This window comes from Ascaphus truei, chromosome 1 (genome assembly GCF_040206685.1).
Source record: "Ascaphus truei isolate aAscTru1 chromosome 1, aAscTru1.hap1, whole genome shotgun sequence".
Taxonomy (NCBI): domain Eukaryota; kingdom Metazoa; phylum Chordata; class Amphibia; order Anura; family Ascaphidae; genus Ascaphus; species Ascaphus truei.
The window spans coordinates 543,438,311-543,456,102 of NC_134483.1; the positions used below are offsets into that span (position 1 = coordinate 543,438,311).

General features: G+C 50.6%; 1 protein-coding gene across 1 annotated transcript; it reads right to left on the reverse strand.

Annotated features, from left to right (window-relative positions):
• Window positions 1-289: 289 nt before the first annotated feature.
• On the reverse strand, window positions 290-13,762 carry LOC142472264 (putative N-acetyltransferase camello). The gene is made up of 2 exons (XM_075579226.1): window positions 13,653-13,762; window positions 290-1,176 (listed from the first exon to the last, which is right to left on the reverse strand). Exon 2 carries the CDS (start codon window positions 990-992, stop codon window positions 321-323), a length of 672 nt encoding a protein of 223 aa, XP_075435341.1. The 5' UTR covers window positions 993-1,176; window positions 13,653-13,762; the 3' UTR covers window positions 290-320.
• Window positions 13,763-17,792: the final 4,030 nt, after the last annotated feature.

Here is a 17,792-nt window from a genome sequence, read left to right on the forward strand (position 1 = left end):
CCCCGCACCATGTGCTAGCAAAGGGATATTACCTTGTGTGGGCCCACACAGTTAACCCCTTAAGTCCATAGTTCCAAAGGCGGGTAATCGGTAGGAAAGGTGTTGCATGGCTGAGCAGTTTAACATTATTTGCAATTCCAAAACATTTTGCTTTGATGACTGCACCAATTGCGTATACAGTAGCAACCAGCAAAGCACAGCATGAGTACGCAAAGGTATCAAGAAAAACAATTAAACCGTAAAGTTGTATACAGCTTTATTCACACTGAAGAACAGTAGTGCCTCCATTCTGCACACAAGGAGAGTATGGGTGTACAATTTTATCTGCCTGTTGGGATGTCGTATTGATAGAACACGAGCCTGAAGTCAATGAGTTTTGCTGTAAATTTTGGTGCATAACAGGTGCGAATGTACCTAAAACCCATCTTCTCATACAACCGCTGAGCATCAATCTGTGCGAATGAGGTTTCCAAGATCACGGCTGAGCACCCTTTCTCCCGGGCAAAGTCAATGACTGTCCTGCACAAAACCTTAGCAATCCCTTTGCCCCTGTGACTCTTGGCCACTGACATTCTCTTGAGTTCAATGTGTCGCTCTCCAGAAGAGTGAGAGGTGGGGACAGCCGCCACCATCCCCACCACTTCCCCAGCAGACTCAGCCACCCAGTAGCAGTAACCATCCCTCTGCAGGTAGTATTTGTGGATGTCCTGCATGTCATCAGACAGGGAGTGTTGGACATAGGTATGGTAGATATCTGTAGTGCCCAACCAGAGACCGACTATTGCAAGAGTCCCTGCCAGGATGGAGAGAGGGATGGATCCGGTGGTCAAGAGCGGAAACAGGAACACAACAAGCATGAAAAGCCAAATGTGTGGGACTGTGAGGCTGTGATAGAAGGCCACACGGGTGTGCTCCAAAATACCGCATTCAAAGAGATTCCTGACCAACTCATAGTCTGAATCCTTGTACAGCCGGATGTGGTAATCAGACATGTTGTTGTCCTGCAGACGAGGATAAAATGGGGCTTAATACTTTAGAGGATTAGCATTGGCTTATCCTGATGTTGATGTAGGAACCTGAAGAATATTTCATGATGTTCTCTAGCAAGACTTGAAACTCAGGTCCCATATTCCATATAGCCCAACAAGGATAATTAGTCAGTTTCTTCTCTTAATACTGTAGGTGAAGAAATACCACTTAATTATATTTTGGGTTAAGAGATAACTAAAGCAACCTCACCCCTCCCCCCTCCAGCCCCCACCCCAAATCAAATGTAAATGTAAATGGAAGGCATACATTGCATGCCCGTTAGGGAACCTAAAGTACTATACTCCTATTTAGTTACCTACTTACCCACTGTATGGTATTGCTCTATAACTTCTCCATCCCCCACCTCGGCGGCGTCACCTTCCCTACTTGGGACACCTCCCCCTACACCTATAACACTTCTATCATAAAGTGGCTACTGGGCTATTACCCAAACATGTCCAATAGCCCAACATGCCACTGCACTGATGTAACTATAACTAATGTAACTATACAGCTATATTGGTACAGTGCTGATATTCAACCAGTTCTCCAGAACACTTTGGTAACCGGGCTATTGGTTCTGAGAACCAGTGAGCGGCCGATGTGCAGTGCTGATGCCATCAATCAATGCCGGGCTTTGGGAACTCATGTCCCATAATTCTCTGCCGCATTATGGGGAGTGAATTTCCAATGCCCGGCAGAGATGGACAGCACCAGCACCTCCCGGGGCGTACTCCGAGCTTTTACAAGGTGACCATTATGTTTGTAATTCTCACCAGTGTGTGTGCAGAGGCGGGTAATAATCACAGTGGGGTCAGGACAGGGAGTCAGAAATAGGGGGGAGAGGAGGGTGAGGGGAGGGAGAAGGGGTGAACAGAACGTGAAAGAGAGAGTGGGGAGTGAGAGAGAGAGGGACAGAAAAATAGAAGGGGGAGTGAGAGAGAGGGGGATGAGAGAGAAGGGAGTAAGAAGGAGAGGGAGAGAGGGGGAGTAAGAGAGAAGAGAGGCAGTGAGCGGTGCAGAGGTAAATATTTGGGAGGGAGAGGGTTAGGAAAAGGGAGGATGGAGGGTGAGTGGGTGAGCAAAGGCACCAACAGAAATGTTGGCGCTCAGGACTAATGAAAGGAGCGAGGGGTGGAGGTGGAAGAATCAGCCCAAATCCGTTTCCCGGATTTTCTCGCATTTCCACCCTCATCAAAATCCATTACGCGGTGGTTAGGATCCGCAAAGGAAGTGGCCATTTTTTATCTGTTCGGAATCATCAAAAAACGCGATTAGATACAATCCATCAGCTGATCGCGGAATCTGCAGACTGCATTGGCAATAATAATAATAATAAAAAAATCCGCAAAACGCGAATCGCCATTTTTGAGATTGGAAATCCGTGGACCAAAGGAACTGGCTGATCCACTGCGGATTCAAAAGTACCCCAAAAATGCACCCATCTTACAGGGGGGAGGAAGCAGATACATGCTGCATGGGCCCATGGGGGGAGGAGATATGGGGAAGGGTGTAGAAGGATAAATGGGTTGGGGGGGGGCAGGTATAGAGAATGGGGGAGGAGGGGAGAGAGAATGGGGAGGGAGGAAGTGAGTGAGAGAGAATGGGGAGGGAGGAGCGGAATGAGAGAATAGGGGGCAGGGGGGGGAGTGAGCGAATGGGGGGAAGATGGGGTGAGAGAATGGGGGGAGGAGGGGAGTGAAACAGAATGGGATGGAGGAGGGGAGAGAGAATGGGAGGAGCAGAAAGAGAATGGGGGGTAGGAGGTGAGTGAGAGAGAATGGGGCGGAGGAGAGGAGTAAGATAGAATGGGGGATTGGGAATATGAGAGAATGTGGAGAGGAAGGGAGTGAGAGAATGGAGGGAAGGAGGAGAGTGATAGAGAATAGGGGGAGGAGGGGAGAATGAATGGGGGGAAGGAGGAGAGTGATAGAGAATAAGAGGAGGAAGGGAGAGAGGATGGGGCAAGAAGGAGAGTAATAAGGAATAGGGGAGAGTGAATGGGGGAAGGAGGAGTGTGATAAATAATAGGGGAGGAGGGGTGAGATAATGTGGGAAGAGGGAAGTGAGAATAGGGTGAGAAGGGGAGTGAAAGAATGGGGGAAGGAATAGAGTGATAAGGAATAGGGGAGAGGGAAAATGGGGGAAGGAAGAGGGTGATAGAAAATAGGGGAGGAGGGAAGTGAGAGAATGGAGGGAAGGGGAAGTGATAGGGAATAGGGGAAGAAGGGGAGAGAGAATGGAGGGAAGGAGGAGGGTGATAGAAAATAGAGGGAGTAGGGGAGTGAGAGAATGGAGGGAAGGGGGAGAGTTGTAGGGAATAGGCGGAGGAGGGGAGAGAGAATGGAGAAAGGAGGACAGTGATAGGGAATAGTGGTATGAGGGGAGAGTGAATGGAGGGAAGAAGGAGAGTGATAGGGGGAGTGAGAGAATGGGGAGAGTGAATGGGGGAAGGAGGAGAGTGATAGCAAAAAAGAAGGAGGAGGGGAGAGAGATTGGGTGAAGGAGGAGAGTGATAGTGAATAGGGGGAGGAGGAGATAGAGAATGGGGGAAGGAGGAGAGTGATGGAGAATAGGGGGAGGAGGGGAAAGAGAATGAGGGAAGGAGGAGAGTGATAGAGAATAGGGGATGGAGGGGAAGAGAATGGGAGGAAATAGAGTGATAGTGGGAGTGAGAGAAAAGGGGAGAGTCAGGGCTGAAGGGGAGGAGAGTCAATGGGGTGGACTGGGAGAAGAGTGAATGGGGGAGGGGAGAGCAGAGTGAATGGGGGCGGAGGAGGAAAAGAGTGGATGGGGGCAGAGAGGGAGGAAAGTGAGTGGGGTGCAGGGGAAGGAGAGTGAATAAGGGTGCAGGGGGAGGAGAGTGAATGGTGGTAGAGGGGGAGGAGAGTGAAAGGGGGTAGAGGGGGAGGAGAGTGAAAGGGGGTGGAGGATGAGGAGAGTGAATGGGGTGGAGGGGGAGAAGAGTGAATGGGGGTGCAGGGGGAGGAGAGTGAATGGGGGTAGAGGGGGAGCAGAGTGAATGGGGGCGGAGGAGGAGGGTGAATGTGGGTGGAGGGAGAGGAGAGTGATTGGGGGTGGAGGAGGAGAGTGAATGTGGGTGGAGGGAGAGGAGAGTGAATGGGGGTGGAGGGAGAGGAGAGTGAATGAGGGTGCAGTTGGAGGAGAGTGAATGGGGTAGAGGGGGAGGAGAGTGAATGGGGGTGGAGGGGGAGAAGAGTGAATGGGGGTGGAGGGGGAGAAGAGTGAATGGGGGTAGAGGAGGAGGGTGAATGGGGGTGCAGGGGGATGATAGTGAATGGGGGTGGAGGGGGAGGAGAGTGAACAGGGGTGGAGGGGGAGCAGAGTGAATGGGGGTGGAGGGGGAGGAGAGTGAATGGGGGTGGAGGGGGAGGATAGTGAATGGGGTGGAGGGGGAGGAGAGTGAATGGGGGTGGAGGGGGAGGAGAGTGAATGGTGGGTGGAGGGGGAGCAGAGTGAATGGGGGTGGAGGGGGAGGATAGTGAATGGGGGTTGAGGGGGAGGATAGTGAATGGGGTTGAGGGGGAGGAGAGTGAATGGGGGTGGAGGGGGAGGATAGTGAATGGGGTGGAGGGGGAGGAGAGTGAATGGGGGTGGAGGGGGAGGAGAGTGAATGGTGGGTGGAGGGGGAGCAGAGTGAATGGGGGTGGAGGGGGAGGATAGTGAATGGGGGTTGAGGGGGAGGATAGTGAATGGGGTTGAGGGGGAGGAGAGTGAATGGGGGTGGAGGGGGAGGATAGTGAATGGGGGTGGAGGGGAAGGAGAGTGAATGGGGGTGGAGGGGGAGGATAGTGAATGGGGGTGGAGGGGGAGGAGAGTGAATGGGGGTGGAGGGGGAGGATAGGGAATGGGGGTTGAGGGGGAGGATAGTGAATGGGGTTGAGGGGGAGGAGAGTGAATGGGGGTGGAGGGGGATGATAGTGAATGGGGGTGGAGGGGAAGCAGAGTGAATGGGGGTGGAGGTGAGTGAATGGGGGTGGAGGGGGAGCAGAGTGAATGGGGTGGAGGGGAGTGAATGTGGGTGGAGGGGGATCAGAGTGAATGGAGGTGGAGGTGAGTGAATGGGGTGGAGGGGGAAGAGAGTGAATGGGAATGGAGGGGGATCAGAGTGAATGGGGGTGGAGGGGGAGGATAGTGAATGGGGTGGAGGTGAGTGAATGGGGGTGGAGGGGGAGGAGAGTGAATGGGGTTGTTGGGGGAGAAGAGTGAATGGGGGTGGAGGGGAGGAGAATGAATGGGGTGGAGGGGGATCGGAGTGAATGGGGGTGGAGGTGAGTGAATGGGGTTGGAGGTGAGTGAATGGGGGTTGAGGGGGAGGATAGTGAATGGGGTTGAGGGGAAGGAGAGTGAATGGGGGTGGAGGGGGAGGATAGTGAATGGGGGTGGAGGGGGAGGAGAGTGAATGGGGGTGGAGGGGGAGGAGAGTGAATGGGGGTGGAGGGGGGGGATAGTGAATGGGGGTTGAGGGGGAGGATAGTGAATGGGGTTGAGGGGGAGGAGAGTGAATGGGGGTGGAGGGGGATGATAGTGAATGGGGGTGGAGGGGAAGCAGAGTGAATGGGGGTGGAGGTGAGTGAATGGGGGTGGAGGGGGAGCAGAGTGAATGGGGTGGAGGGGAGGGGAGTGAATGTGGGTGGAGGGGGATCAGAGTGAATGGAGGTGGAGGTGAGTGAATGGGGTGGAGGGGGAAGAGAGTGAATGGGAATGGAGGGGGATCAGAGTGAATGGGGGTGGAGGGGGAGGATAGTGAATGGGGTGGAGGTGAGTGAATGGGGGTGGAGGGGGAGGAGAGTGAATGGGGTTGTTGGGGGAGAAGAGTGAATGGGGGTGGAGGGGAGGAGAGTGAATGGGGTGGAGGGGGATCGGAGTGAATGGGGGTGGAGGTGAGTGAATGGGGTTGGAGGTGAGTGAATGGGGGTGGAGGGGGAGGGGAGTGAATGGGGGTGGAGGGGGAGCAGAGTGAATGGGGGTGGAGGGGGAGGAGAGTGAATGGGGGTGGAGGGGGAGGAGAGTGAATGGGGGTGGAGGGGGAGGAGAGTGAATGGGGGTGGAGGGTCAGGAGAGGGAATGGGGTGGAGGGGGAGCAGAGTGAATGGGGGTGGAGGGGGAGGAGAGTGAATGGGGGTGGAGGGGGAGGATAGTGAATGGGGGGGGAGGGGGTGGAGAGTGAATGGGGGGTGGAGGGGGAGGATAGTGAATGGGGGTGGAGGGGGAGGAGAGTGAATGGGGGGTGGAGGGGGAGGATAGTGAATGGGGGTGGAGGGGGAGGAGAGTGAATGGGGGTGGTGATACCTATTTCCTCCTCTGGGTGGGAATAAAAGAAGAGAAGATGGAGATCGACAGACACAGAGAGAGACAGAGAGAGACAGAGAGAGACAGAGAGAGAGACAGAGACAGAGAGAGACAGAGAGAGACAGAGACAGAGAGAGAGACAGAGAGAAGACATAGAGAGAGAGAGCTGAGACAGAGAGAGAGAGCTGAGATAGAAAGAGAGAGACAGACAGAGACAGTGTAAGGCTGCGTCCATAGAAGGGGGAGCCGCGCTGAGCCGTGCGGACGCTCTGCGATGAGCCCCCTCTTCCTCAATGAGGATGTCTTGAGCGGGGGCTCCCGCGAGCGTCCGCAGGCGTGCTGTTTCTCAGCGCACTGTCGGCTGGAAACACCCAATCAGGCTGAAGCAGCGTTTTATCTTGTTTTATTTGATTTGACAGACAGACAGAGAGAGAGACAGAGAGAGAGACAGAGAGAGAGAGAGACAGACAGAGAGAGACAGAGAGAGAGACAGAGAGAGAGACAGAGAGAGAGACAGAGAGAGAGACAGAGAGAGAGACAGAGAGAGAGACAGAGAGAGAGACAGAGAGAGAGACAGAGAGAGACAGAGAGAGAGAGAGAGACAGAGAGAGAAAACTGAGGCAGAGAGAGACATAGAGACAGAAAGAGACAGATGGAGACAGAGAGAGAGCTGAGACAGGGAGGGAGATAGCTGGGACAGAGAGACAGAGACAGAGAGAGAGCTGAGAGAGAAAGAAACAGAGAGGGACAGAGCGAGACAGAGAGAGAGATGAGACAGGGAGGGAGATAGCTGGGACAGAGAGACAGTGACAGAGAGAGAGCTGAGAGAGAAAGAAACAGAGAGGGACAGAGCGAGACAGAGAGAGAGAGAGATGAGCGGAGGGAGACAGAGGGAGACAGATAGAGACACAGAGAGAGCTGAGATAGAGAGAGAGCTGAGACAGAAAGAAACACAGAGAGAGAGAGAGAACTGAGACAGAGGGAGACAGAGAGAGAGCCAGGGAGAGAGCTGAGACAGAGAGAGACAGAGAGAGCGACAGAGAGAAAGCGCTGAGACAGACAGAGAGAGAGCTGAGAGAGAAACAAAGAGAGAGACAGGCAGAAAGAGAGAGCTGAGACAGAGAGAGGTGAGAGAGAGAGAGCTGAGACAGAGAGAGAGCTGAGAGAGAAAGCAGAGACAGAAAGAAAAAGACAGCCAGAGGGAGAGAGAGAGCTGTGAGAGAGAGAGAGCTGTGAGAGAGAGAGATAGAGAGAGAGCGAGCTGTGAGAGAGAGAGAGAGAGATAGAGATAGAGATAGAGATAGAGATAGAGATAGAGATAGAGATAGAGATAGAGATAGAGATAGAGAGAGAGAGAGAGAGAGAGAGAGAGAGAGAGAGAGAGAGAGAGAGAGAGAGAGAGAGCAGAGTCATAGAGACAGAGAGAGACAAAAAGAAAGAGAGAGAGCTGAGACAGAGAGAGAGACACAGAGAAAAAGCTGAGACAGAAAGAAAAAGACAGCCAGAGGGAGAGAGAGAGAGCTGTGAGAGAGAGAGAGCTGTGAGAGAGAGAGAGATAGAGAGAGAGAGAGCTGTGAGAGAGAGAGAGAGAGAGAGAGAGAGAGAGAGAGAGAGAGCTGAGTCAGACAGAGAGCTGAGACAAAGAGAGGCAGAGAGAGAGCTGAGACAAAGAGAGGCAGAAAGACAGAGACACAGACATAGAGAGAGAGAGCTGGGACAGAGAGAGAAACAGACAGAGAGACACACAGAGAGAGAATTGAGACAGAGAGAGACAGATAGAGGGAGCTGAGACAGAGAGAGACAGAAAGACAGAGAGAGACAAGAGAGACAGAGACAGAGCTGAGAGAGAGAAATGAGACAGAGAGAAATGGAGAGAGACAGAGACACAGATACCCACACAGATACCCACACAATACCTGTCCCACACACGCTAACACACGCTAACACATCACACAATACCTGTCCCACGCACACTAACACATATCACAAAATACCTGCTTCACACACGCCAACACATCACACAATACCTGTCCCACGCACGCTAACACACGCTAACACATCACACAATACCTGTCCCACGCACGCTAACACATATCACACAATACCTGCTTCACACACGCCAACACATCACACAATACCTGTCCCACGCACGCTAACACACATCACACAATACCTGTCCCACGCACGCTAACACACATCACACAATACCTGTCCCACGCACACTAACACATATCACACAATACCTGTCCCAGGCACGCTAACACATCACGCAATACCTGTCCCAGGCACGCTAACACATCACGCAATACCTGTCCCACGCACGCTAACATATATCACACATTACCTGTCCCACGCACACTAACACCTATCACACAATACCTGTCCCACACACGCTAACATCTATCACACAATACCTGTCCCAGGCACGCTAACACATCACGCAATACCTGTCCCACGCACGCTAACATCTATCACACAATACCTGTCCCAGGCACGCTAACATCTATCACACAATACCTGTCCCACGCACGCTAACACATCACGCAATACCTGTCCCACGCACGCTAACATCTATCACACAATACCTGTCCCACGCACACTAACACCTATCACACAATACCCGTCCCACGCACACTAACACCTATCACATAATACCTGTCCCACACACGCTAACATCTATCACACAATACCTGTCCCAGGCACGCTAACATCTATCACACAATAACTGTCCCACGCATGCTAACACATATCACACAATACCTGTCCCATGCACGCCAACACCTATCACACAATACCTGTCCCACGCACGCTAACACACATCACACAATACCTGTCCCACGCACACTAACACACATCACACAATACCTGTCCCATGCACGCCAACACCTATCACACAATACCTGTCCCACGCACGCTAACACACATCACACAATACCTGTCCCACGCACGCTAACACACATCACACAATACCTGTCCCACGCACGCTAACACACATCACACAATACCTGTCCCACGCACACTAACACCTATCACACAATACCTGTCCCACACACGCTAACATCTATCACACAATACCTGTCCCACGCACACTAACACACATCACACAATACCTGTCCCATGCACACTAACACATATCACACAATACCTGTCCCACACACGCTAACACCTATCACGCAATACCTGTCCCACACACGCTAACACATCCCACAATACCTGTCCCACGCACGCTAACACACATCACACAATACCTGTCCCACGCACACTAACACACATCACACAATACCTGTCCCACGCACACTAACACACATCACACAATACCTGTCCCACGCACGCCAACACCTATCACACAATACCTGTCCCACACATGCTAACACATATCACACAAAACCTGTCCCAGGCACGCTAACATATATCACACAATACCTGTCCCACGCACGCTAACACATCACACAATACCTGTCCCACGCACGCTAACATATCACACATTACCTGTACCACACACGCTAACACATATCACACAAAACCTGTCCCACGCACACTAACACATCACACAATACCTGTCCCACGCACGCTAACATATCACACAATACCTGTCCCACACACGCTAACACATATCACACAAAACCTGTCCCACGCACGCTAACATATCACACAATACCTGTCCCACACACGCTAACACATATCACACAAAACCTGTCCCAGGCACGCTAACATATATCACACAATACCTGTCCCACGCACGCTAACACCTATCACACAATACCTGTCCCACGCACACTAACACATATCACACAATACCTGTCCCAGGCACGCTAACACATCACGCAATACCTGTCCCACGCACGCTAACACATATCACACATTACCTGTCCCACGCACACTAACACATATCACACAAAACCTGTCCCACGCACGCTAACATATCACACAATACCTGTCCCACACACGCTAACACATATCACACAAAACCTGTCCCAGGCACGCTAACACATCACGCAATACCTGTCCCACGCACGCTAACATATATCACACAATACCTGTCCCACGCACGCTAACTCCTATCACACAATACCTGTCCCACGCACACTAACACATATCACACAATACCTGTCCCAGGCACGCTAACACATCACGCAATACCTGTCCCACGCACGCTAACACATATCACACAATACCTGTCCCACGCACGCTAACATCTATCACACAATACCTGTCCCACGCACGCTAACACATCACGCAATACCTGTCCCAGGCACGCTAACACATCACGCAATACCTGTCCCATGCACGCTAACACATATCACACATTACCTGTACCACACACGCTAACATCTATCACACAATACCTGTCCCACACACGCTAACATCTATCACACAATACCTGTCCCACACACGCTAACATCTATCACACAATACCTGTCCCAGGCACGCTAACACATCCCACAAAACCTGTCCCACGCACGCTAACACACATCACACAATACCTGTCCCACGCACACTAACACATATCACACAATACCTGTCCCACGCACGCTAACACACATCACACAATACCTGTCCCACGCACACTAACACATATCACACAATACCTGTCCCACACACGCTAACACCTATCACGCAATACCTGTCCCACACACGCTAACACATCCCACAATACCTGTCCCACGCACGCTAACACACATCACACAATACCTGTCCCACGCACACTAACACACATCACACAATACCTGTCCCACGCACGCTAACACATCACACAATACCTGTCCCACGCACGCTAACATATCACACATTACCTGTACCACACACGCTAACACATATCACACAAAACCTGTCCCACGCACACTAACACATCACACAATACCTGTCCCACGCACGCTAACATATCACACAATACCTGTCCCACACACGCTAACACATATCACACAAAACCTGTCCCACGCACGCTAACATATCACACAATACCTGTCCCACACACGCTAACACATATCACACAAAACCTGTCCCAGGCACGCTAACATATATCACACAATACCTGTCCCACGCACGCTAACTCCTATCACACAATACCTGTCCCACGCACACTAACACATATCACACAATACCTGTCCCACACACGCTAACACATCAAGCAATACCTGTCCCACACACGCTAACACCTATCACACAATACCTGTCCCACACACGCTAACACATCAAGCAATACCTGTCCCACACACGCTAACACCTATCACACAATACCTGTCCCACACACGCTAACACATCAAGCAATACCTGTCCCACACACGCTAACACCTATCACACAATACCTGTCCCACACACGCTAACACATCAAGCAATACCTGTCCCACACACGCTAACTCCTATCACACAATACCTGTCCCACACACGCTAACACATCAAGCAATACCTGTCCCACACACGCTAACACCTATCACACAATACCTGTCCCACGCACGCTAACATCTATCACACAATACCTGTCCCACGCACGCTAACACCTATCACACAATACCTGTCCCACGCACGCTAACACATCACGCAATACCTGTCCCATTTACGCTAACACATCACACAATACCTGTCCCATTTACGCTAACACATCACACAATACCTGTCCCATTTACGCTAACACATATCACACAATACCTGTCCCATGCACGCTAACACACATCACACAATACCTGTGACACGCACGCTAACACATATCACACAATACCTGTCCCATTTACGCTAACATATATCACACAATACCTGTCCCACGCACGCTAACACATCACACAATACCTGTCCCATTTACGCTAACATATATCACACAATACCTGTCCCACGCACGCTAACACATATCACACAATACCTGTCCCACATACGCTAACACATATCACACAATACCTGTCCCACACACGCTAACACATATCACACAATACCTGTCCCACGCACGCTAACACATATCACACAATACCTGTCCCACATACGCTAACACATATCACACAATACCTGTCCCACACACGCTAACACATATCACACAATACCTGTCCCACGCACGCTAACACATATCACACAATACCTGTCCCACATACGCTAACACATATCACACAATACCTGTCACATTTACGCTAACACATATCACACAATACCTGTCCCACGCACGCTAACACATCACACAATACCTGTCCCACGCACGCTAACACATCACACAATACCTGTCCCACGCACGCTAACACATATCACACAATACCTGTCCCACACACGCTAACACCTATCACGCAATACCTGTCCCACGCACGCTAACACATATCAGACAATACCTGTCCCACACACGCTAACACATATCACACAATACCTGTCCCACACACGCAAACACATATCACACAATACCTGTTACACACACGCTAACACATATCACACAATACCTGTCCTCCGCACGCTAACACATATCACACAATACCTGTCCCACACACGCCAACACATATCACACAATACCTGTCCCACATACGCTAACACATATCACACGATAGCTGTCCCACACACGCTAACACATATCACACAATACCTGTCCTCCGCACGCTAACACATATCACACAATACCTGTCCCACACACGCTAACACATATCATACAATACCTGTTACACACACGCTAACACATCACACAATACCTGTCCCACACACGCTAACACATCTCACAATACCTGTCCCACAAACGCTAACACCTATCACGCAATACCTGTCCCACGCACGCTAACAGCTATCACACAATACCTGTCCCACACACGCTAACACATATCAGACAATACCTGTCCCACACACGCTAACACATATCACACAATACCTGTCCCACACACGCAAACACATATCACACAATACCTGTTACACACACGCTAACAGCTATCACACAATACCTGTCCCACACACGCTAACACATATCACACAATACCTGTCCCACACACGCCAACACATATCACACAATACCTGTCCCACACACGCTAACACATATCACACGATACCTGTCCCACACACGCTAACACATATCACACAATACCTGTCCTCCGCATGCTAACACATATCACACAATACCTGTCCCACACACGCTAACACATATCACACAATACCTGTTACACACACGCTAACACATCACACAATACCTGTCCCACACACGCTAACACATCTCACAATAACTGTCCCACATACGCCAACACCTATCACACAATACCTGTCCCACACGCTAACAGCTATCATACCATACCTGTCCCACACACGCTAACACACATCATACAATACGTGTCCCACATACGCTAACACATATCACACAATACCTGCTGCTTCTCGCTAGGAGCAAGTGATGAATTCCCAGCGAGGAGAGAATGCAGAAGCAAAATGCCAATCCGGAGATTATTAACGGAGCTGTATGTACAGGTATGTGCAGAATGTATATCTTTATCTATATAGCGCTTTACAGCAGTAATAAATGTGACATAATAATATACGTCACGGGAGACCAGCACTTTTAACACTTTACCATTCGGGATCAATTCACCAGGCAGGACAAGGTCGTGGAATAGAATAAGGTTTATTCTGGTGAGACCAGCAGACATACAAATGATACACAAAATGCAGAGGAATACACATGTAACACACTCCCCCCTCCCCCTCTCCCCCCCAATCGCAGATAGGGGCCATGTGGGGAAATCTACATGCATTACCAGGTGTGGTGCAATACCTGTCAGGCTCACTGGAGGCCTGAGCCTCCGCTGATGGGAACCTGGGGTGTATCCTGGAACGTACTTACAGCGCCTCCACCTGTGCAGGATTCTAGAGTGTAGAAAAACCCCTGACACAGGACCCACATACAGTAACCACTTACACCAGGTTATGTATAAACAGTTTACTATATGCAGATAGAACAATATAACACAACAATAACATCAGTAGTGTCACCCTGTAACACTAGCCTCGTAGGCATAACCCCACACCATATACCCAAGAGTCCCCACCCACCCAAATGTGAGACAGCGCTGCCCACTAAGTTGAGATGAGGTTGGGGCACTTGGTGTATGATGAAGGTACTTGCGGGGTGTGTCCACACCCGGGTGCGCCGATGCCGTACGATGGGATCCACGGATCCAGTGATGTTATCCGCGAAACCTCCACCTCTATGTTGGGTGGTGTCCTGCGTGGACGGTGCTACCATGCAGAGTATCTCTTAAATGTAGTTGGTGGTCTGGTCCCAGACCACAGGCCGTATCTGCTGCGCGGCGTCCTGCTGTGTCCCTGACACTATAGAAGATAATGACCCCTATCTAAGGGGTCTGTCCCTGTAGCAGCCAAAATCTGGTTTGGTCTCAGGGCCTACTTTGGGCCTAAGGGGGTAAGCAACGCCAAGTCCAGGGAAGCACAGCTCCCTGGACACTACCTCTCAGCTTCAGCTCTGTCTGCAGACTGGCGTGGTCTCAGCGCACGAAATGTAACAATATCAGGGAGCAGTGGATAGCTGCAGCCCAATTGGCTGGTTCCTGGGCACCTGACTAACTGCCCCTGTGCATTGTGGGGCTTGCAGTCCCCACGGACCTTTTTCCATGTAATGGCCGCCCTGCTGCACTCTGCGCATAAGCGACTGCACTGCGCATGCACAACCATATTCAAGATCGCGTTGCCCTGCCAAGGTGCCGCCAGGAGCCTCCGGCGGACCGATCGCCTCTCCTACATACCGAGCATACCCTGCACCTCCGCAGCCACACCGGGAGGTGGGTGACCCAGGGGGGACCTGCCTATTATTATTATTACTAAACCATTATTATTATTGTAGCCAGGTTACCTGAGGTTCCCCTCTTACCTCTGCGCTGTGTGGGGAGCTGCGGGAGCGGCCGCGTCGTCAGGGACTCCCGGAGGTATACTGCAGGGCGCCGCCATGTTGCGTGCGTTTTGCACATGCGCAGGAGCATGAGAGTTGCGGCGGCCCCTTGAGATAGTTCCCGCAGGCGCAGGATAGAAGCAGGCTCTGAGCTGGGACTACAATTCCCATGAGCCTCAGCAGGGTCACAGGGTGCAAGGCAGCCATTAGGGCTGGAGAGTTGATGGGGACAGGAAAGGGAAGCGTGCAGTAGAGACCACGCTAGCCAGTGGGACCTGGGAGAGCAAGGGGAGAGGAGGTGCGTAGTGCAGGGGTTCAGTGACCCACTGCGTAGGCCAGGATATTCCCCTAGGCCCGAGTGCAGGCCCTGAGTCACCACCAGCTTGTGGTACTGCAGGGAACAGCCCTAGATAGGGACTTTACCATTTACTGATAGTAGCAGTCAGGAACACAGCATCTTCCTGAGCTACAAGGTGATCTGTGGTTTGGGATCAAACTACATTGCGGAGTCAAGACTCGTGAGTGACCTCCCTGACTGTAAGGAACTACTCGTGAGAGACGACGCTGGATCTGTGGATCCTTTTTGAAGTGTCAGCGACCGGGTGCTGGAGCGCCCGGCAGGTATTATTATAAAGTGCACCAACACCGGTACCTACAGGCGCTGATCCCGCCTTGGGGTGGGTTCTTTGGGGACACTGGGGGTTAAGTGACCAAGGAACTAGTTCAGTACATTGGACACGGTGTGGGGTGCACACGGTGGTGGGAGAGAGACACTACTCCAGGGTGGAGCGTGGCCAAGTCAATCATATATTGTGTGTATGCTATTATCCTACTGCCATGGTTATTGATCAGCTAGATATGTTATATGCTGTTCACTGTTATATGTAATCCACGTGTATCTATGCTCCACACATACATAGTAAAAGGTTACAGAGTTGTGGATTGTCATAGTTATTCTTGTCCAGGGAAATGTCACTTATTGGGGATCCTGGGCGAGTGGAGGCGCTGACAAATGACTTGTTGTTGCCCCAGGCTCCCAGTGGCGGAGGCTCAGATCTCCGTGAGCCGCAGGTAGATATAGCATTAGTAGACCCGTCTGGTCAGAGGGAAAGAGGGCTACATTATGGTTTCTTTTTAAAGCGAGAACATATTCCGATGTACAGAATGAAACAGAATGACATACAAGTCAGGACAGACAAGCACGACCCGAGGAAAGGCTCTGATCCGGAGAGCTTACAATTATACAACTAATACTCAAGCTCCGGGTTACTGTGGAAATGTTACACGTTTAAAAACGGATTGCAAAAAAACATCCAGGAATCTGATTTCTGTCACATAGATGGTAATCAGTTGCAGGTAACCTATTAAACAAAGTCCTTAGTGCAAAGTGCGTCTCCCCCTCTCCCAGGTCCCTAATTACAGTGTTTCTAGAGTCTCAATAACACCAGCCATGTCACCCAATAACCCTTCTGTTTCCATTCTCTCCCCTCCCCCACTGCATGATACCTATATACTGTGCATACCTACCCCACTGCATGATACATATATACTGTGCATACCTACCCCACTGCGTTATACCTATATACTGTACATACCTACCCCACTGCATGATACCTATATACTGTGCACACCTACCCCACTGCATGATACATATATACTGTGCATACCTACCCCACTGCGTTATACATATATACTGTGCATACCTACCCCACTGCATGATACCTATATACTGTGCACACCTACACCACTGCATAATACATATATACTGTGCATACCTACCCCACTGCGTTATACCTATATACTGTGCATACCTACCCCACTGCATGATACCTATATACTGTGCATTCATACCCCACTGCATGATGCCTATATACTGTACATACCACACTGCATGATACCTATATACTGTGCATACATACCCCACTGCATGATACCAATATACTGTACATACCTACCCCACTGCATGATACCTTTATACTGTACATGCCTACCACACTGCATGATACCTATATACTGTGAATACGTACCCGAATGTATGATACCTATATACTGTACATACCTACCCCACTGCATGATACATATATACTGTGCATTCATACCCCACTGCATGATACCTATATACTGTGCATACCTACCCCACTGCATGATACCTATATACTGTGCATACATACCCCACTGCGTTATACCTATATACTGTACATGCCTACCACACTGCATGATACCTATATACTGTGCATACATACCCCACTGCTTGATACCTATATACTGTGCATACATATCCCACTGTGTTATACCTATATACTGTACATGCCTACCTCACTGCATGATACCTATATACTGTGCATACCTACCCCACTGCATGATACCTATATACTGTGCACACCTACCCCACTGCTTGATACCTATACACTGTGTATAACTACACCACTGTCTGATACCTATATACTGTGCATACCTCCCGCACTGTGTTATACCTATATACTGTGCATACCTACCCCAATGTATGATACCTATATACTGTGCATACCTACCCCAATGTATGATACCTATATACTGTGCATACCTACCCCACTGTATGATACCTATATACTGTACATACCTACCC